The sequence below is a fragment of the Piliocolobus tephrosceles genome, chromosome 3 (assembly GCF_002776525.5).
Source record: "Piliocolobus tephrosceles isolate RC106 chromosome 3, ASM277652v3, whole genome shotgun sequence".
NCBI lineage: Eukaryota > Metazoa > Chordata > Mammalia > Primates > Cercopithecidae > Piliocolobus > Piliocolobus tephrosceles.
This window is the reverse complement of record NC_045436.1, coordinates 36,089,892-36,112,199: the sequence shown is the minus strand read 5'-3', so window position 1 is coordinate 36,112,199 and position 22,308 is coordinate 36,089,892. Positions and strand designations below refer to the sequence as shown.

General features: G+C 38.8%; 1 protein-coding gene across 1 annotated transcript in view; it reads right to left on the bottom strand.

The window, feature by feature from the left end:
- The window catches only part of RNF175 (ring finger protein 175), a 50,753-nt gene that overhangs the window by 11,300 nt on the left and 17,145 nt on the right, over positions 1–22,308 (bottom strand). Inside the window, exons 4-5 of the mRNA XM_023227889.1 lie at positions 6,575–6,729; positions 1,903–2,010 (exon numbers count right to left, since the gene is read on the bottom strand). Of these exons, the coding sequence (XP_023083657.1) occupies positions 1,903–2,010; positions 6,575–6,729 (263 nt within the window). The remainder of the gene's footprint in view (positions 1–1,902; positions 2,011–6,574; positions 6,730–22,308) is intronic.

The window sequence follows — 22,308 nt, the reverse complement described above, 5'->3', positions numbered from 1 at the left end:
ACATGTGGTAGCTTCATCCTTTCAGGATTTGTCTGGGTATATCTGAGAATTAGGACAGCGGGGGAAATGAAGAGTATCTTCCTTCCATGTCCAGGGAAATATGTATTTATAATTTTATTGATAAAAAGTACAGTAACACACTTGTGGCCCTAGGAAAAAAGGTTAATACAATGATAATCATCAAGTAGTGAAAACAAAATAGTTACTTTTCTGAAGGGTTAAGTTTTTGGTATGCCTTACTGTAGGAAAATTCATGAATGAGGATCTTGAAATCTTATGAGGTAATAGTCTTGGAACAGCTATCGTTCCTAGTGATTTCAAAAAAATTCTTATGAGTATTTTTATGTTCACTAAAATAAACCAGTATAGAGAGTACGTTAAAAAAGATATGACAGTGTCTTTCTATATCCTAGCCTAGCAATAATAGATCTGTACAATTACTTTCTACCCCTTTCCTGCTAGAAAATGTTAGATGCTCCCGCTCTGAAAGTTTTATGAAATGCTTATAAAATCAGATTGCTATACTGCCCTAGGAAGGGCCCTTTTACCCAGGGCTGACTCTCCCTCCAACTGCCTTCCCTATTTTCTGAGTAAAGGGTTGATGATCTCTCCTTTTCAATTTCTGTTATGGTCCCAGAAGTTTAGCGTAATTTTGATGTGAGAGCTATTCTGGGGGATTTGTATTTGAGCTGCTTTCCATAGGTATGCTTTGCATACCACAGTGTGGTATGTCTTCAATTCCCTTTCCAGGACACAGGCTAGTTACTCAGCCTCAGTTGTACCCCTGAGAATGCCATCCACAGCATGTCTCAGCAACCACCTTAAGTGGGAGCACAGCTCTTAGTCAAAGATGTGGTTATCCCAACTTCCTTTATCTCTCCCTAGACTTTCTTGCTCTTTTATACCTTTACTTCTCTTTCAATTTCTTTTTTAAAACTCCCCATCTATTAAACAATAGATATTGACATGTTTTTTATCCTTCAAATCTTTTTTATTTGTTTATTTGGTTTCCCACCTTATATTTTTTTGCAATTAAAATTATTTTTGAGACGAGGTCTGGCCATGTTGCCCAGGCTGGTCTTGAACTCCTGGCCTCAAGCAATCCTCCCACCTCTGCCTCCCAAGTAGCTGGGATTACAGGCATGAGCCACGGCGCCCAGCTTCTTGCAATTTCTAAGCATTCACTTTCCTCCTTTTCCAAGTATCCCCAACACAAGGCATTTCATGACTATCAGAAACCAAATTCAAGAGAGCAGTACTGTCCAATGGAAATACAGTCACAAATATAATTTTAAATTTTCTGGTAGGTGCATTTAATACATCAAACAACAACAACAACAACAACAAAAATAAAAGGTGAAATTAATCTCACTGATACATTTAAATTCTATCATTTCAAAATGTAATTGATATAAAAATGTTTTTAAGTAAGTCTTTGAAATTCAGTATGTATTTTACACTTAGAGTGCATCTTATTTCATATTTTAGGTGTTCATTAGTCACATGAGCTAGTGGCTACTATATTGGACAACATAATTCTAGAGGTTTTAGATAAGAAGATATATATAAAAGGAGATCTAGGTACTTGAGAATTTTGTAGAAGAGAAATTAGTAAGAATTACTCTAGCACAATTATAGGTCCACTGTTAATAGTAATCTTTTAAATTTGCAGACTAAATATAAATTCTCCTTAAAGCTCCTAATTTTAAAAAAATTATTTTGTAGGGTGCTTCTTTCTTCCCTTTCTATTGGTTTTCCCCAGACAAGACTATGTGTGGATATGTACTGTAAAACATGTGTGCATGGAAAATTGTAGGGCCAGATGCTTCCGGATTAAGAGAACATGACCAGGTGAGTGTGCCAGTGCTTGGAGATATTAATGTTTTAATTGGAGATACTTACTTGAAAAACAGATTGAATCCACACATTGTAAACATGATTGCCAAGTAACCCACAACACCAAATGCATAGCTGAGTTTGTAAATCAAAAGAAACCATTTGTAGACCAACCTGTGGAATGAAAAATGGGGAGAAACACAGAACATGGTAATATTAGAAAGTATTTTGTCTTTTTCAAAGACTTATAAATCAGTTTTTAGTTTCTAAAATTATATTTATAACACACAGAACAGATATGTATAGCAATAAGCATTATATGAATAGAACTATCATGCTTATGTGTTTCTGTGTATATGCATATGTGAATTATTTTTAAATTTGTCTACATCCCTCAGATGCTTCACTTAAAAATAGCCTTCAGGAATGGTTACTCTTCCTGGGACCCTGCCTCCCCACACCACCCCCTTCTCATTTGGTCCTAGGGTTAAGCTTGAGTGGTTTCAGCAGGAGTGCCTTGGAGGTGAACAAAAAGTGGGATGAGAAGTCAAAGGGAAGTCCAGACCTTCTTCCCCAGGAGTTTTTCTTCCATCTTGTTCCGTTGCCCCTTTTCCCCCAGCCCCAGTGCAGATATCACCAGTAGTGGCCCAGCCCTCATCCCATTTCCCCTCCACCCAAAGAGCCCTCCCCTAGCCCAGGGGATGAAATGACGAGTGCCCCAGGCTACTTCCTTTTGCTGTGTGGAAGGGTCCTGTGTGTACCCCAGCACCCTCTGTGACCTTCTAAGGCCTTTCCTTGTTCCCAAAGGGTCTAAGTGGAGAAGGAAAAGGATGAGGATGGAGGGTGATTCGAGAGAATATAGAAGGAAGCCCTCCCCTCTGCTGGTTTCCTTCTTCGCTGGCAGTAAAGGCCCTTAGAAAAAAACTACAAGAAGGACCACGTGACAGCTTCATGTCTAGGAAGACGGGGGAAGAGGTTGGGAGCCCAGTTCCATTCTTGGAGGGCCACAGCAGAGGGGCTATGCCCATTGGTACAAGAGGTGGTGGATGGAAAAGCTGGGGGCTTATCTTTGTTGCTCAAAGAAAATGAAGAGGTGGCTGGAATGCTGCTTACAAGGGTGTGCAATGGCAGAAGGCCCTGTTTGCCTCACAACCCTTTCCCTGCACATCCTCTTGGAGTCTCTTTCCTGCCTTTCACCCCAAACTGCATTCAGAATCTCGTTCCAGAGATTTAGGCCCACCCTCTCACCCCCAAGCCCTGAGCCCTGTCTCTGACTCTCTCACCTTCCCCAGCTCACTCCCTGTTGGAGCCACTGTACCAAATGCTTAATATCTAGGATATTACTAGCGTAAGGTTTTAATATGATTTTAATAGGTGCTCTATTTCACTGAGTTCCAGTCAGAAGGGACCTTCTAAACATTATGGTTTAAATGGGTTATGGGCTAGCCCATGAAATGAGTTGTCATATACATCACTTCTATGGTGAAATGCCTTCTGCACTTCAAGCAACTGATATTCAAGGACCGTCTTTGCTGCCACCTCCTCCACCAGGTGTGATCCTGCCCCGGGGGGAGTAGGCAGGGGTGAACTACACGGGGGAGTGGGCAGGGGTGAGCTGCACGGGGGAGTGGGCAGGGGTGAGCTACGTGGGGGAGTGGGCAGGGGTGAGCTGCATGAGGGAGTGGGCAGGGGTGAGCTACGTGGAGACAGAAACTTGCATGGGCTGCAGAAGTTTGCTGAAATTACTGTGAGGCTGTGTGGCCTCGAAAGGAAGCCAGAGAAGGCTTTTGGGGTCTTTCTGCCACAGTGACTCTCGAGCCATGGGTTCTTTTCATTTGTCAGTACTGAGCAGCTTAGATCATTGCTCAGGGCAGCCAGATCAAGGCAGAAGTTTATGTTGCTAAAAGTGGTGATGATGGAGAAACAGGCAAGCTCTGAGAAGGTCCCCTCTACTGGGCCCCCAACACTTGCCAGTACCAGAATATGGTTCCTTGCACTCCGCACACACTGGTGACCCATCTCCCTGCCTTAAGGGGCCTCTCTCAAACTTCTGCCAGCATTAGAGATGTTCTAGGACTAATAACCTTTAAACGGCAGGGTTTCTCTGTGCAAAGCGGTTTGCTGAGTTAATGAAGTCATAGCATGCTTTTGGGAGCAGGAGCTTTGCAGCCAAGTAGTTCTTTGGTCTGATCCAGGGCTTTGTTGCTTACTGTCCATGGGACTTTGGTCAATTTACTTGGCATTCCTTCCTATGATTGTCTAATTTACAACGTGAGGATGATAACACTGCTCCTAAACTTGTTGTGAAGATTGTGTGAGCTAATGTATGGATGTTTATTGACTTGGCACACTAAATGCTCAATATGTCATATCACTGCTATGGATGTGTTCGATTTTCCAAATCTCAAGCCCCCCTTCTCCTGCCATTTTCATGCTTATTCGGGGAACCTATTTTCAGGAACAGGAGAGTCCAGAACTTCCTCGCTATCCAGACTTACACTGTAAGGCAGATAAGCCAGATAGGAGATTGTGTAATTGCTTCAGAGCAGCCTCCAAAAGGAAAGCTTGGTCTTGGGTTGGATTTGATGTGATCAAGCCCAGCTCTTTGTCGCTAGTGTGTGTGTGTGTGTGTGTGTGTGTGTTTTGAGGTAGAGTCTTGCTCTGTTGCCCAGGCTGGAGTGCAATGGCGTGATCCTGGCTCACTGCAGCCTCTGCCTCTGGGTTCAAGTGATTCTCCTGCCTCAGCCTCCTGAGTAGCTGGGATTACAAGCACCTGCCACCACACCTGGCTAATTTTTGTATTTTTAGTCGAGACAGGACTTCACCATGTTGGCCAGGCTGGTCTCAAACTCCTGACCTCAGGCGATCCACCCGCCTTGGCCTCCCAAAGTGCTGGGATTACAGGCGTGAGCCACCACGTATGTGGCTTATTTTTGACTCTGAACTTCACTGCTTGCCAGACAAACCAACTGTAGTTGAGAGGAAATTCACTTCCCCTTCTCTGGGCACCCTATCCTGAAACAAGAGCTTGATGTGCTCTCGAAGAGGAACAGTAGGCTTTGAACTGCTGGTGCTGGAGACCACTGCTCTCAGGTATGCCTTCCACAGCAATGCTGATTTCTTCACCCAGCTCCCCTCACCGGTAATGAAGTCCTCTGCTTCCAAATGGAAGATAGTTAAAATGTGACTCACCTGTAATACAATAAGTAAGCAAAGATCCAGGATAATTCTGGGGCCTATTGCCTCTTATGTACAAGAGCTCCATCCTGACTGCTCTTCTAGAAGAGGCCCTACTTCACCTTGCTCACTGATGTCTCTTCAAATGGCAGCTGAGTTTGCTTTATAATGTCAGTGGAGCCTCTTGACTCTCAGACTATCCTTTAGGGCTTGGAGTTGTGCAGGCAGGAAGAAGCTGAGAGGACATGCTTTGGGCATGGGAAAGAGAGTGGACATACGCAAGAGTGGACATAAAGGGTAATAAGGCAGCATTTGGGTATTTCTTGTAATAAAGTTCCTCTGCATTGCATGAACTGAAGTGCACAAAAACACTGCCTCTAGGTAGGGTAATTCATTATACAGTGGATAGGCAAACCATTCTCACAGAAATACAACATAGATTATATCCAGGGGATGAAAACAAGCACATTTTGATTCATCCCAAACTCAGAGCACCTTCACAAATCTTAAATAACTTAGAATATTTTCTAAGAAGGAGAAAGGTACCATACATTCACTTTACTGATTGATAAGCCAGACACTACAAGGGCTGTCCGAGACCCCAAATTGGCCAGCTTATAAGGTCTCCTACCAGCACCCCAGACCTCTTCCTTTTTAGTTTAGTGGAACTAAACTAAAATACTCATAACATGAATTCATGTATTTGAATTTCCATTTTTATCATCACATTTCTTTATTTGATTTCTCATTGGGTATTTTTCCTTCTCCTAACTTGAAGGAAAAGTTGACATACATGTTTCCTACTTTTTTAGAGGATGAAAACAAATTTCTAAATAATCATAAAAGTATTTCACTGGAGCTTATAATTTATTCTCCCAGAAGGTCAAATTTAGCATTGTTTTATTACTATTTTCCATTTTATACACTTTATCTCATTCCAGTTTTATCTTGATGAGGTTTTGGATTTTACCCACAGAACAGGGAGTGCAAAAGCAAGCCTGCGGGCGCAGTATGTGAAGAGAAGAACTTTGGAAAGATTTGTGAACAATACAATGGAGTTATACACATTTTTGGAGGCTGACAATGGTAATTAAAGTGACCATTGGAATATTAAAGCATCATTTGTTATTAGAGTAATAAGTTGTCTATGACTTATGATTTATTATATATTTTCAGGTTGAAACACAACTTTCAACTCTTGCTTTATTTTAAAATGTGTGACACAACGTATAGTGGAATCAAGCAAAATGCTGAGGTAAAAATAAACTTGCAAATGATGCTCTAGAAATTTTAAACAATAGTTTCACTTCCCTTTCTTCTGCATTTCACTAGCTAATATCTGAAGTAATAAATTTTACATGCATATCTGAATTGCCATTAAATAATGAAGGCAAACTAACATCAGTGTAGCTAATTTCTCAAGAGTTTTGCTACCAAAGGTAAAAGACAAGTAAAAGAAATGTAATGCCCCCACTCCCCAACCCAGGAAAATGGCTATAAAATATGCTTTTTAATATTTAAAATAAAGGGGCTCCTGGGAAAGAATGTATGGAATACATACCGTGGTGTCCTTCCTGAGAGGGGTTTTCGGGTAGCTCTGAAGAGGATGTAACTGGTAATAACGGAGAACATCCCCCACATAGACAGAAACCGCCACCAGTATAGTTTTATCGTGAAATATAAGGGGACAATCCACATCTGCAACAAGGTCACCAGCTGTCATAGAAATGAACGGAAAGTCTCTTTCAATGACCAAGTGCCTGAATGGCATCTCCATTATTAAATGAGTCAAAAGCATCTCTGGGAGAACCACCTTCACCATCATGTCTGTACCATGCAACTGCTTCACCATCAAACTGTAAGCTTCCTTAGACAGGCCAGGCCATGGAAAGTATGGGCACAATTATCTGAAAATTCCAATGGGAAATAATGCAAAATCCTCGCCTTCTGTCACTTCCTTTCGTCTGACTATTTTAGATGAAAGGCCTTTGGGGTCTCCACAGAGATGTGATTTTGGACAAGGGAGCCTCACTTTAGTTGTATAATTGGGGGTACCGATGCTTGCACTGCTTCCCTGCACTGACTGAGGCGGGGTTCAAACAAGATCAGGAATGGAAAGCACTCTGAAAACCATACTGCACTACACAGAGCCCAGGGGCTTTGTTTCTGTCATGTGCTCATATGAAAGTGACAGCAATGTCAAAGGAGGAAGTGGAGGTCAGAGTTTCAGAGAAGCCCCTGGGATGTCTTCTGCCTGCAGTCCCTGGGCACTCTGCAAGGTTTCCTGTTCATTTGGTACATAAACCCTTTGTGACCTATGCCGTTGACCTGAGTCCAAGTAGCCTTCAGAGGGTCCTTTAATCTGGTGCCATTCCCACAGGTGAGGGAGCAGGGCAGAGTGAACTGTCTGTGGGTCACTGATGTGATATGGTTACCATAGCTACACTCCTACTCTTCAAACCAGGCCTAATACCAGCTAGTCAACCCTCTTGGGAAAAGCAGACAGCTTTAATCAATAGCAATATCCTTTGGTCCTTTATGTTTTCTCGCGTTCAGACTAACCACCTGTTATTTGCTCAGAATGAATATAAGGGGAATGGCAAAGAGGTTTTTGTTTCAAGGGTGTACGTTAACTAAGTTTTAGGGACAGCCTGCAGTGCTTTGTTGAGGATTCTGAGCCTGGATCCTGGTTTACTGGTAGACTCTTATGATCAGTTAATGAAGTCTGCCAGCAATGTGGGAAGAGTGGTTAGAGCTTGCTTATCGCATATTCATCATCCTGAGTATTAAAAAGGCTGCTGCCATTTGTTTTCTTTACCTTCTCAATCTTCGCAATAGAAAAGGGAGGCTTAGAACAAAAGATCTATGGATATATTGTTGGATCATTTAAATAGGTCTTGGTGATAATAGTCTAAGGTCAATAACCAAAGCTCTTGGACAGGACTTCAAGATAGAAATGAGAAAGGCAAGGCCACAGCCATTCTTCTTTCAGTGTCAGATAAGAAGACATTTCCCAGGCTTATCATTCTCCTTTGATTGCTCCATCCTCATAAATGATCTGAAGTCTTCTTAGAATTGCTCTGAATCTTCTTTCAGAGAACCCTAGAGTTGTTATCATAGATATGCACTTGAACAAAAACATACACGGAGCAAGTCTGAGGTAAGTATCTGAGCAGTTCGGGAGCAAATCCTATAACTTACATTTTTTTTTTTTTTTTAACTTCAAGGAATACTTTCAGGGGAAAAAAAACTCTTTACTGTTGCCTCCATTTATCAGATAACTGCTTTAATTTTCCATCCTACTTTGTGGGTGTGGAAAATGAATGAGTTAGCACCTTTATGAAACGGATATAAACACACGTACACAAATAGGAAAACCAAGCTTTACTTAAGGAAGTAGAAGAGTTTTAAAGAGGACCCAAAACCATATGCTAAGTAACCAAGACTCCAGATGTGCTTACTTAAGCATTCAGCAACTTTGACCCTCTGCTATTGACAGTAAAATTATGCAGCACCATGGCCAGGTGTGGTGGCTCATGCCTGTAATCCCAGCACTTTGGGAGGCTGGGGTGGATGGATTTCTTGAGCTCAGGAGCTTGAGACCAGCCTGGGCAACATGGCCAAACCCTGTCTCTACAAAAATTAGCCAGGCATGGTGGTACATGCCTGTAGTCCCAGCTACTCAAGAGGCTAAGGTGGGAGGACCACCTGAGCCCCTGAGGTCGAGGCTGCAGTGAGCTGGGATCGTGCCACTGCACTGGGTGACAGAGTTAGACCCTGTCTTAAAAAAAAAAGTGTGTAGCACCTTAACAAAAATCTCATCAGCATACTGGTCATTTATTTTCTGTAGCTGATTTTGGAGATAGTTCGCTATCATAAATTACGCGTTTGCTGACTTAAAAGTTCATCACTTCTGTAGTAAAGAAGGAAATGGACCTGAACTTCATCTTTCAAAGTCTGATCATCTGTTATTTGCATTTTTCATCTTTCTATTTTAAGAATTTGATTCATTTTTACATTTCCGCATAAAATTCCTGGAGTTTTTTAAAATAAAAACTTGAGTTGGTTCATTTTAATTCAGTGGAACTACTATGCTCTTATTTTTGTACTTTAGATCTAAACCAAAATATAAGACTAATTAATTTCTTCTAATCCATGGAGTTACAATCCATGATAGTTTGGAGCTATAGCTGGACTATATTTTAATAAAACCAGTTCTCTTCCTATAGATCTATAAGTATGAACAATTTCTAGAAGACGTCAAATTTCTCTTGATGCCTAGATTTAATTAATAGTGAATAACATTGTTCAATGTACAGACATGTTACTTTTAAAAATAGACTTTGGAGATCAAAAAGGAAAAGAAAGCAAAAAATTATTAGAATGTATTATGTATGCAAATACTTCATTTCTTAACTATCTTTAAAATGTAACCCAGCACCATATTTTCTCAATATATGAAGGGAAAGTTCAGAAATTTGCTCTGTGAATTCAATGATTGCATGGGTAGTCATTTTGAAATGAGAGACACATTTCATATCAATTTAAAAGATTCTTTAACAATTTCCAGAGGAGTTAAAAGTTCTCATTTTAAATAGTAACTGCCATCTATGAAATGCAGGAATGCTGTCCCTCATAAATAAACACATGAAATACGTGAAATCGAGGCACATACATGCAAAGAAGGAAGCCTGGCGTCTGGAACTCATTAATAATGCCACAGGGGTCACCATCTGGGCATGTGTGTATAAAACACATCTGCACTACTGGCAACGGGTAGCTCATGCATCTGGATCACATCACTCACATTCTCCCCAACCACATATCATAGCAGGAGGAATTTCCTGATGAATCAGATGCTGCCCAAAAGTACCATGTTTTTTCTGGGTTGCCATGCACATAATGAATCTGAAAAGAATTACAGATCAAGCCAAAACAAAGATACCTTTCATTTGTCTAATTGTACAGAATGATGAACGGGCCGTGCAATATTAAAAGAAAGAAGGAAAGAGAAAGAAAGAAAGAAAGAAAGAAGAAAGAAAGAAAGAAAGAAAGAAAGAAAGAAAGAAAGAAAGAAAGAAAGAAAGAAAGAAAGAAAGAAAGAAAGAAAGAAAAGAAAAAACAGAGCGAAACAGAGGGAGGGAGGGAGGGAGGAAGGAAGGAAGGAAGGAAGGAAGGAAGAAAACAAGGAAAAAAAATAAATAAATTATGTGTGTTCATTTCCGTTGCACTGCAAATCCCAAACTATCTGCAATCATTTGTGTGTGGAGGGTGGTGGGTTGGTGGAGGGAGGGCAGAGGTGTGCTCAGAGGTAAGCAGAAAATTATCATAAAAATAAACAGGAAACAATGCTGCTATCAGTAAAAGACAATGAAGGAGAGTGTGAATATAAAGCAAGTAGGAAGAAAGTATGGGCTGGCACGTGGTGACTCATGCCTGTAATCTGAGGACTTTGGGGGGCCAAGAGGGGTGGATCAGTTGAGGCCAGAAGTTTGAGACCAGCCTGGGCAACATGGTGAAAGCCCATCTCTATCAAAAATACAAACATTAGCTGGGTGAGGTGGCACATGCCTGGAATCCCAGCTACTTGGGTGGCTGAGGCGTGAGAGTTGTTTGAACCTGGGAAGCGGAGGTTGCAGTGGGCCGACATTGTGCCACTGCACTCCAGCCTGGGCAACAGAGCAAGACTCTGTCTCAAAAAAAAAAGAAGAAGAAGAAAGTATGGAAATGGAATGTTGGCATACAAAGATTCCTTAGATTTTCAATTGGTTCACTTTTTTAATCTCCACATAAATCTAGATGGCTGATTTTGTTATTTAAACTTTTAAAGGAGATTCTGCAATGTTATGTACATATGTATTTAAGTATGTATGTATTTGTGTCTTGCCTCATTTTAAAAAGATTTGAGCAGACACAATGCTTTATTGGCCCAGTAATATTTTCTAGTATTTCACAGCTATTAATAGGCAGGAAGTTTGATTTAAATAGAGCAATGCTTCAATCTGGAAAATTATGGAAAATTATTTGCACTGTATTGAGGCAAGTTAATAGTGTGTCTGAAACCCAAGTTCTGGGGATGTAGTCATCAGGCCTTCTACTGATTTGTGGAGTAAGAGAAGGATTCTTTTTTGGCACCCTCCTGTCTACCTGCTGCAGATATGGAAAGTAACTGCACATAAAAGAAGGTGGAGAGGGTGATGTTGAATGAAATTTTATTTCCAGTTAAATGCTGTTCAAAGCATTTGGAAATGATTTAACTTTGAGGCTTTGCCTACATCTATAACATATCAAGATTACCAGCTGGAAAGGGAAAAATTCAAATACCCAGATGCTTGAACTATGCTGTGCTAAAAACGTGACTATTTGAAAACACCCAGGTATTTATAGTATCCCACATAAAATAAGAATTTTCTACCTTCTTTCCACTTTTGACATCACATAGGAGCAGTTAACATATATCTATACTTTATTTTCTAAATAAACCATTTCTTTTGCTTTAGGTATTTATAATAGCTGCTCTGATGTACACAGCTCCTACAGACCACAGAACATAATCTATCTACACAAATTTAAAGGACCACTTCAGAAGATGGGCATACTTGTTAAAAAGTTGTATCTGAAAATATTCTGAGCTTTTTGAATTAGTCCATGTCCTCTTTAAGTACATGATCTGAATTATGCATAAAAGAATGTGAAAATAATAATCCTTTATAATAAATAATACCTTCAGGGTAAAAATAATATGCATAAATGACAATACATTAAGCGTACAAAGCTTTTACACATATTACTATAAGTGCACTTCCTACTTTTTTTTCTAATTTCCATCCCTTGCTTTTCTGCAAACTCCCATTCCAACAGTAAGTAACCTGGCTGCTATTTACTTAATTGTTCAATTCCTGTATACATACACAGCAGTATGGTAACTGTTAACTTGTATCCCCATGGGGAACAATTTTATCAAGTGGAATACAGTGCTTTTGTGCAGTTCCTATTGCCTTCCTCTTTTTTTTTTTTTTTTTTTAGTAGCTATCAATTTTTATTTTTGAAGCCATTATTTGGTAAAATAAAAGTTTGGCAAAATCTATGTTGAGCCTCCAACTTTTCTTTTTTATTAATTTTTTATTTTTTATTTATTATTATTATTATTTTTTTATTATTATACTTTAAGTTCTACGGTACATGTGCATAACGTGCAGGTTTGTTACATATGTATACTTGTGCCATGTTGGTGTGCTGCACCCATCAACTCGTCAGCACCCATCACTTCGTCATTTATATCAGGTATAACTCCCAATGCAATCCCTCCCCCCTCCCCCACCACGATAGGCCCCGATGTGTGATGTTCCCCTTCCCGAGTCCAAGTGATGTCATTGTTCAGTTCCCACCTATGAGTGAGAACATGCGGTGTTTGGTTTTCTGTTCTTGTGATAGTTTGCTAAGAATGATGGTTTCCAGCTGCATCCATGTCCCTACAAAGGACGCAAACTCATCCTTTTTTATGGCCGCATAATATTCCATGGTGTATATGTGCCACATTTTCTTAATCCAGTCTGTCACAGATGGACATTTGGGTTGATTCCAAGACTTTGCTATTGTGAATAGTGCCGCAATAAACATATGTGTGCATGTGTCTTTATAGCAGCATGATTTATAATCCTTTGGGTATATACCCAGTAGTGGGATGGCTGGGTCATAGGGTACATCTAGATCTAGATCCTTGAGGAATCGCCATACTGTTTTCCAAAATGGTTGAACTAGTTTACAATCCCACCAACAGTGTAAAAGTGTTCCTATTTCTCCACATCCTCTCCAGCACCTGTTGTTTCCTGACTCTTTAATGATTGCCATTCTAACTGGTGTGAGATGGTATCTCATTGTGGTTTTGATTTGCATTTTTCTGATGGCCAGTGATGATGAGCATTTTTTCATGTGTCTGTTGGCTGTATGCATGTCTTCTTTTGAGAAATGTCTGTTCATATCCTTTGCCCACTTTTTGATGGGGTTGTTTGTTTTTTTCTTGCATATTTGTTTGAGTTCTTTGTAGATTCTGGATATTAGCCCTTTGTCAGATGAGTAGATTGCAAAAATTTTTTCCCATTCTGTAGGTTGCCTGTTCACTCTGATGGTAGTTTCTTTTGCTGTGCAGAAGCTCTTTAGTTTAATCATATCCCATTTGTCAATTTTGGCTTTTGCTGCCGTTGCTTTTGGTGTTTTAGACATAAAGTCCTTGCCCATGCCTATGTCCTGAATGGTGGTACCACCTAGGTTTTCTTCTAGGGTTTTTATGGTATTAGGTCTAATGCCTTCCTCTTACAGACTCTGTTCATTTCCAAAGTTACTTAGAGAGGGGATGATACTTTTTCCCTCTCTACCCTTCAGTGAGGTTGTTTTCCATATTTTTCAGGCAGTTAGATCCTCTTGCACAGTCTGCATTTCTCCCTGGAATCCCCCAACCTCCTAAATGATTCTTAAACATGTTCATATTTTAAAGTCTGGTTTTTGTGCCGTACAGGTCTATGACATTTGACAAATGCATAATATATTGTACTCACAAATACAATATTACACAAACTAATTTTACCAGTCTAAAATTCCTGACCTATTTATTTTCCTCTCTTCCCCCCAAACCATTGATTGTTTTACTGTCTCTATAGTTTTGTGGTTTTCAGAATGTCATATAATTGGAACCATACAGTATGTAGCTTTTTCATACTGGTTTGTTTCACTATGACTTGTTTCACCAAAGTTCATCCATGTCTTTTCATGACATGATAGCTTATTTCTTTTTATTATTGAATAGTATTCTATTGCATGAGTGTACCACAGTTTATTTATCCAGCTTTTAAAGGATATCTTGGTTGCTACCAGTTTTGGGCGATTATGAATAAAGGTGCTGTAAATATTTGCATGCAGGTTTTTGTGTGAATGTAGGTTTTCAATTTAACTGGGTAAATACCCGGTAGAGCAATTATATAGTAAGCCTATGTTTAGCTGTATGGGAGACTGCCAAACAGCCTTCAAAAATAGCTTTACCATTATTTGCATTCCCAACAACGAGAGTTCCTGCTACTCCACATTGTCATCAGTATTTGGTATTGTCAATTTTTTGAATTTTAGCTATTCTAATAGGTGTATAGTGTTAACTCATTATTGCTTTAATTCTCTGATGACACGTGATGAGATGATGAGCTCCTTTTTATATGCATATTTGCCATCTGTAAGTTTTCCTTAGTAGGAATTAATTAATTACATATGTAATTAATTACATAAGTTAATCCAGATCTTTTGCCTTTTTAATGAGTTGTTTTCTTGTGGTTGAGTTTTAAGTATATTTTAAATATATTTAAGTATATTTTGGATACAAGTCCTTTATCAGATATATGTGTTTGCAAATATTTTCTCCAAGTCTGGCTTGTTTTTACATTCTCTCTCTCTCTTTTTTTTTTTTTTTTGAGACGTTGTCTCACTTTGTCGCCCAGGCTGGAGTGCAGTGGCGTGATCTCGGCTCACTGCAAGCTCTGCCTCCCGGGTTCACGCCATTCTCCTGCCTCAGCCTCCTGAGTAGCTGGGACTACAGGCACCTGCCACCACACCCGGCTAATTTTTTGTATTTTTTAGTAGAGACGGGGTTTCAACGTGTTAACCAGGATGGTCTGGATCTCCTGACCTCATGATCCGCCTGTCTCGGCCTCCCAAAGTGCTGGGATTACAGGCTTGAGCCACTGCCCCTGGCTTCATTCTCTTAACAGTATCTTTTCCATAGCAGTTTTTAATTTCAATAAAATCTACCTTATTTATATTTTCTCTCACGGATCATGCTTTTGGTACCATATCTAAAAACGCATCATCAAATACAAGTAAACCTAGATTTTTTTCCTGTGTTATCTTCTCAAAGTCTTATAGTTTTGCATTTTACATTTAGGCCTAAGATCCATTTTGAATTAATTTTTCTAAAAGGTGTATTGTATGTTCTGTGTCTGTGTCTATTTTTTTTTGCATATGAAAATCCAATTGTTCCACAACCATTTGTTGGAAAGACTATCCTTTCTCTATTGAATTGCCTTTGGTCCTTTGTCATGGATCAGTTGACTGTATTTGTTTGGGGGTCTATTTGTGGGCTCTGTATTCTGTTCCATTGACCTATGTACCTATTCTTTCACCAGTACCATGCTGTATTTATTACTGCAGCTTTACAGTAAGTCTTGAAATTGGGCACTGTCAGTCCTCCAACTTTGTCTTTCAGTGTTGTATTTATTGTAGGTCTTTTGCTTTTCCACATAAACTGTAGAATCAGCTTGTTGATTTACACAAAGTACCTTGCTGAGATTTTAGTTGAGATTGTGTTTAATTTATAGATCAAGTCAGGAAGACTGGACATATTAATGATATTGAATCTTCCAATCTATGAATATGGAATAATCTTTCCATTAATTTATATCTCTTTTCTCTGCATAGATCCTGTACATATTTTGATAGATTTATGCCTAAGTATTTATATTTTTCTGGTGTAACTGTAAATGGTATTGTGTTTTAATTTCAAATTCCAGTGGTTCATTACTGGTAACAATCGACTTTCGTATATTTACTTTGTATCTTCCAACCTTGCTATAATCACTTATTATTTCCATGAGTTTATGTTGATTCTGTGAGATTTTCCATACAATCATGTAAGATGGTTTTAATTTTTCTTTCTAATCCATATAGCTTTTATTTCCTATCTTGCTGCACTAGCGAGGACTTCCCTGTACAATGTGAAATAGAAGTGGTGAGAGAGGACATTATTTCCTTCTTCCTCATCTTAGAGGGAAATCATCTAGTTTCTCACCATTAAGTATGCTAGTTGTAGGCTTTCCATAGGCCTCTTTATCAAGTTGGGAAATTCCCTTCTGTTCCTACTTTGCTGAGAGTTTTACATGAATGCATGCTGGACCTTGCCAAATGCTTCTGCTACGTCTACTGATATGATCATAGGACTTTCTTCTTTTGCCTCTTGATGAGATTATTTACATAAATTGATTTTTAATTGTTGAGCCAGTCTTTCATCTCTGGAATAAATCTCACTTGATTGTGGTGTATAATTCATTTTATACATTGTTGGATTTGATTTGCTAATATTTTGATGAGGATTTTTGGATTTATGTTTTTGAGAGATTTTGGTCTACAATTTCCTTTTCTTGTAATGTCTTCATATGGTAAATCTTGAAATTGGGCAGTGACAGTCATCCCACTTTGTCTTTCTGGTTTTTCTATGAGTGTAATGCTGGCCTCAATGAATGAATTTGCAAGTACTCCCTCTGTTTCTATTTTCTGGGAGAGATTGTAGAGAACTGGTATCATTTCTTCTTTAAATATTTGGTAGAATTCACCAGTGAAACTATCTGGACTTGGTGCTTCCTTTTTTGGAAGGTTATTAACTATTGATTGAAATTTTAAAATGATATAGGCCTATTCAGTTCATCTATTTCTCCTTGTGCGAGTTTTGGTATAGTTTGCATCTTTCAAAGAATTAGTCCACTTCATCTAATTTATCCAAATTTGTGGGCATAGAATTGTTTGTAGCCTTTTCTTTTTATATCCATGGGATTAGTAATGATGATCTCATTTTCTTTTCTCTCTTTTTTTTTTTAGGGAGACAGGGCCTCACTCTGTGACCCAGGCTGGAATGCAGTAGCACAATCATAGCTCACTATAACCTCTAACTCCTGGGCTTAAGCAATCCTCTTGCCTTAGCCTCCTGAGTAGCTAGGACTACAGGCACGTGCCATGATGCCTGGCTAATTTTCAAATTTTTGTAGAGATGGGGTCTCATTATGTTGCCCAGGCTGGTCTTGAACTCTTGGCCTCAAGTGATCCTCCTACCTCAGCCTTCCAAATGCTGGGATGACAGGTGTGAGTCACTAAGCCTAGCCCAATTTTCTTTTATAATATTAGTAATTTGTGTTTTCTCTCTTTTTTTTTTTCTTGGTTAGTCTGGCTACAGGTTTATTAAATTTCTTGATCTTTTCAAAGAACCAGCTTTTGGTTTCATTGTGTTTCCTCTACTGATTTCCTATTTTTAATTTCATCGATGTTTGCCAAAATTTCTATTATTTATTTTCTGTTTGTTGTAGGCATGAACTACTCTTCCTTTTCTAGTTTCCTCAGGCGGATTCTTAGATTATTGATTTTAGACCTTTCTTCTTTTCTAATATATGCATTCAATGCTATAAATTTCCCTCTAAGCACTGCTTTTGCTGCATCCCAGAAATTTTGATAAATTGTATTTTCATTTTCATTTAAATTATTTTAAAACTTCTCTGGAGTTTCTTCTTTGACCCATGTGTTATTTAGTATTGTGTTATTTAATCTGCAAATATTTTGGAATTTTCCATACTATCTTTCTGTTATTAATTTCTAGTTTAATTCATTGTGGTTTGAGAGCATAGACTGTATAATTCAAATTTATTTTGGAGTCTTTTATGGTTCAGCATGTGGTGTATTTTGGTGAATGTTCCATGTGATGTCAAGAAGAATATATACTCTGTTGTGGTTGGATGAAGTATTCTATACATGTCATTTAGAGCAAGCTGATGAATGGAACTTTCAGGTCAATTATGTCTTTACCAATTTTAAGCCTGCTTGATCTATCAGATACTAGAAGAGATGTATCAAACTCTTTAACTATAATGGTCAATTTGTTGATTTCTCTTTGTAGTTCTATCAGTTTTTGTCTCATATATTTTGATGCTCTTTTGTTAGATGCATACGTATCAAGGATATCTTCCTGAATAACTGACCCTTTTATCATTATGTAATGCCCTTTCTTTCTTTCTTTCTTTTCTGGAGGCAGAGTCTCACTCTGTTGCCCAGGCTGGAGTGCAGTGGAGAGATCATGGCTCATTGCAGCACTGACCTCCTGGGCTCAAGCAATTTTCTCATCTCAGCCTCTGGAGTAGCTGGGACTACAGGAGCATGCTACTATGCCCGGCTAATTTTTAAATTATTTATAGAGATGGGGTTTCATCATGTTACCCAAGCTGGTTTTGAACTTCTAGGCTCAAGCGATCCTCCCTCCTCAGCCTCCAAGTAGCTGGGACTACAGGTGCATACCACTACATCTGGCTATTTTTTTTTTTGGTAGAGATAGGGTGTCACTTTGTTGCCCAAGCTGATCTCGAGCTTTTGGCTCAAGCAATCCTCCTACCTTGGGCTCTCAAAGTGCTGGAATTACAGCTATGAGCCACTGTGCCAAGCCAAATACCCTTTCTTATCCCTGACAATTTTCCTTGTTCTGAAGTCCACTTTGTCTGAAATTAATATAGGTGGTCCAGCTTTCTTTTGATTAGTGTTAGTATGGAATATCTTTTTCCAAATCTTTACTGTTGATATATCTGTAACAACATATAATTGCGTCTTGTTTTTGAAAATTAATCCACTCTGATAATCTTTGTGTTTTAATTTTTATATTTAGACCATTCACGTTTGAAGTGATTATTGATATAGTTGGATTAATATCTACCATGGATGTAACTATTTTCTATTTGTTGCACTTTCCTTGCATCTCTCTCTCTCTTTCTCTCTCTCTCTGCCTTCTCTGGTTTTAACTGGGTATTTTATGAGATTCCATTTTCTCTCCTCTATTACTGTATCAGTTAGGCTCCTTTACAATTATTTCTAGTGGTTTCTCTACTGTGTGCAAAATACATCCATAACTAATCCAAGTCCATTCTCAAATAACAATATACACCATTATTGGTATTATAGGTACCTTATAACAGAAATCTCAACTCCTCCCTCCCATTTCTTATAATACTGCTATCATTCATTGCAGTTATCCATATAACATAATCACCCAATACACAGTTCCTATTTTTACTTTGAACAATTAATCTATTAGAGGAATTAAGAATAAGAAATAGGGCTGGGCGTGGTGGCTCATGCCTGTAATCCCAGTTCTTTGGGAGGCCAAGGTGGGCGGATCATGAGGTCAGGAGTTTGAGACCAGCCTGACCAACATGGTGTAACCCCATCTCTACTAAAAATACAAAAATTAGCTGGGTGTTGGGGCAGGGGCCTGTAATCCCCGCTACTCAGGAAGCTGAGGCAGGAGAATCACTTGAACCCGGGAGGCGACGGGTACAGTGAGCTGAGATCATGCCATTGTACTCCAGCGACAGAGTGAGACTCCATCTCAAAAGAAAAAAAAAAGAAAGAAAGAAAGAAAAAGTTTTATTTTATCTCTATTTATTCTTTCTCTGACACTCCTTTCTTTATGTTGATTATCTGAGTTTCTGGCCTAAATGACTTTACTTCTTTCTGAAGAACTTTTAAAAAACATTTCCTATAGGTCAGAACTACTGGTAATGAATTCCTCATTTTTTGTTTGCCTGATAAAGTCTTTATTTCTCTTTCATTTTGAAGTGAATTTCTCTGGATATAGAATCCTAGATTGCTGGGATTTTTTCTTTCAATATTTTAAATATTTTACTTCACTTTCTTCTTGTTTGTATGGTTTGTTTTTTCCCCTCTCTGGCTACTTTTAAGGTTTTCTCTTCATCTTTGGCTTTCTGTAGTATGAATTTGATATACCCAGGTACAGATTTCTTGGTATTTACCCTACTTGGTGTTCTCTGAGTTTCTTGGATTTGTGGTTTGGTGTCTCCTTAATCTTGAAAAATTATTGGTCATTATTATTTCAAATATTTTTTCAGTTCCATTATCTCTTTCTTCTCCTTTTGGTATTCCAGTATGTGTATGTTATATTTTTTGAAAATGTTCCATAGTTCTTAGATATTCTGTTCTATTTTCTTTTCACTCTTTTTTTCTTTGCATCTCATTTTGGGACATTTCTACTGACATTATCTTCACGTTCACTGATTCCTTCCTCAGCTTCATCCAATCTATTGATGAGGCCATTCAAGGCATTCTTCCTTTCTGGTACCATTTTTTTTTTTTGTTTTATTTTTAGCATTTTAAAAGGTTCTTTGTAAGTTTCCACTTCTCTGATTACATTACCCATCTATACTTGGAATGTTGTCTACTTTTTCCATTAGAGATCTTAGCATATTAGCCATCACTAAATTTTATTTTATTTTTAACTGAAAAATATTAATTGTATATATTTATGAAGTACAATGTGATGTTTCTGTACATGTATACATTGTGAAATGATCAAATCAGGCTAATTAGCATATCTATCACCTCAAATATTTATCATTTTTTTGCAGTGAGAACATTTAAAATCCTCTCTTAGCTATTTTGGGACATACAATACATTAATGTTAACTACAGTCACCACGCTGTGCAATAGAATACCAGAACTTATTCCTCATATCTAACCGAAACTTTGTACTTGTTTACCAATATCTCCCCTTTCCCCATCTACCCACCCTCCTATGGCCTCTGGTAACCACCATTCTACTCTACTTCTGTGAGTTTGACTTTTTAATCGTAATTATTTTAAATTCCTGGTCTGATAATTCCAAAATCTCTGCCATATCTGAGTCTGGTTCTTTGTCTCTTCAGACTATGTTTTTTTTCTCCTACTAGCATGACTTGTAATATTTGGTTGAAAAGCAGACACGATGTATTAAGTAATAGAAGCTGAGATAAACAGACCTTTAGTGTGAGTTTTTACATTAATTTGGCTAGGAGTTGGGCTGTGTTTAATGTTTGCTGTAGTTGTAGGTGTCAAAGTCTTCAATTTCCACTAGTATCCTTGTTTCTGTCTCTGCTGTTGTCTTTGGGTTTCCCTAAACATTCCTTCTTATATAGTCTAAGGCTTGCAGCTCTTTCAGCTCTAACCTTCGGCTATTACACTGGACACCTGTTGATGTGGTGGCAGGGTATAAGGGTAGTGGGAGCATTCTGTTATCATATGGTTAAGTCTCTTTCAGGCCTGTGTCCCTGGGGTGGCCTTTACAAGTGTTTCTCAACTATTTTGTTTCCCCTTAGGTGACACAGGAAGGCTAGAGGAAGCTGGAGTTCGGTTATTTCTCTCCCCTCATATTGGATGAGGCTCTTATCAATCTTTTCACTTGCTGTGGTAGGCCTTGTTATGGAGAACATTCTGGATCTGGTTCAAAGTGGTCACTTTCCCCCTCCCCTGCTGGAAGCATGAGAGCACTTCTTGGGTTTTCATCATAAGAACCTGGTGGGGTAGCTGGAGGTAAAACCTAAACAAAATGTAGGGTCCCTGACTGTGGCTCCCAGGAGTTTCTCACTCTCACACTACTTTGTGCACTGCTTCCAGCAATCCTTCAGAGTTACTACATTTGAATGTATGGCATTGTCGCTTCTGCTTTCAGGAAGGAGATCTCAGCTATGATTTCCTGCATTCACCTGTCTCTCTAGATTTTGAGATGGTGGTTTTCCCTGTGACCTCAATTCTCTGACAAGTCTAAGAAAAGCCATTGATAATCAGTTTGGCCAGTTTTTTTCTTGTTGTAAGGTAAAAGTGCTGACTTCCAAGCTTTTTATATATTGGAGCTGAAACCAGAAGTCCTTCCTATTTTTAAAAATTTCATCATTTTAAATATCAGGAAACAAAGGCTCCTTGTGGTTAAATGAGTAGCTAGAATCTTCCTCCTTCTAAGCCAGTACTCTTTCCTTTCACCATCCTGCCACATTAGGCTGGTGCAAAAGTAATAGCTATTTTTGCTATTAAAAGTAATGGGGAAACCCACAATTACTTTTGTACCAACCTACTATATCTCACAAAATCAGCCCAGGAAAATGTCCTCAGAAGAAGCATGAGACTGAATAGCTGGGCATGGTGGCTTACGCCTGTAATCCCAGCACTTTGGGAGGCCAGCCAAGGCAGGCAGATCACCTGAGGTCAGGAGTTTGAAACCAGCCTGGCCAACATAGTGAAACCCTGTCTCTATTAAAATAAAAAAATTAGCTGGGCACAGTGTCAGGCACCTATAATCCCAGTTACTTGGGAGGCTGAGGCAGGAGAATCTCTTGAACCTGGGAGGCAGAGGTTGCAGTGAGCCAAGATCGCACCACTGCACTCCACCTGGGTGACAGAGTGAGACTCTGTCACAAAAAAAAAAAGCATGAGGCAGAATAGAAGGGGTGGCAAGGCAGGATAAGCAGATGTACTGCTTTGTAAGTCAATGGTTGAGCATTCTCTCTAGCTTTACAAAAGTGTCCAGAAAAGGATTCTTTTATTAGCAAACTGCTTTTACAGCATATGATTACGTTTGCACAAATGTTATATACAAACAGTATCTCTTGGATGCTTTTGGAGTCAACGAATCGTATTGAACATTTACTATGGATCAGTCACTGTACTTGAAATTCAAAGAT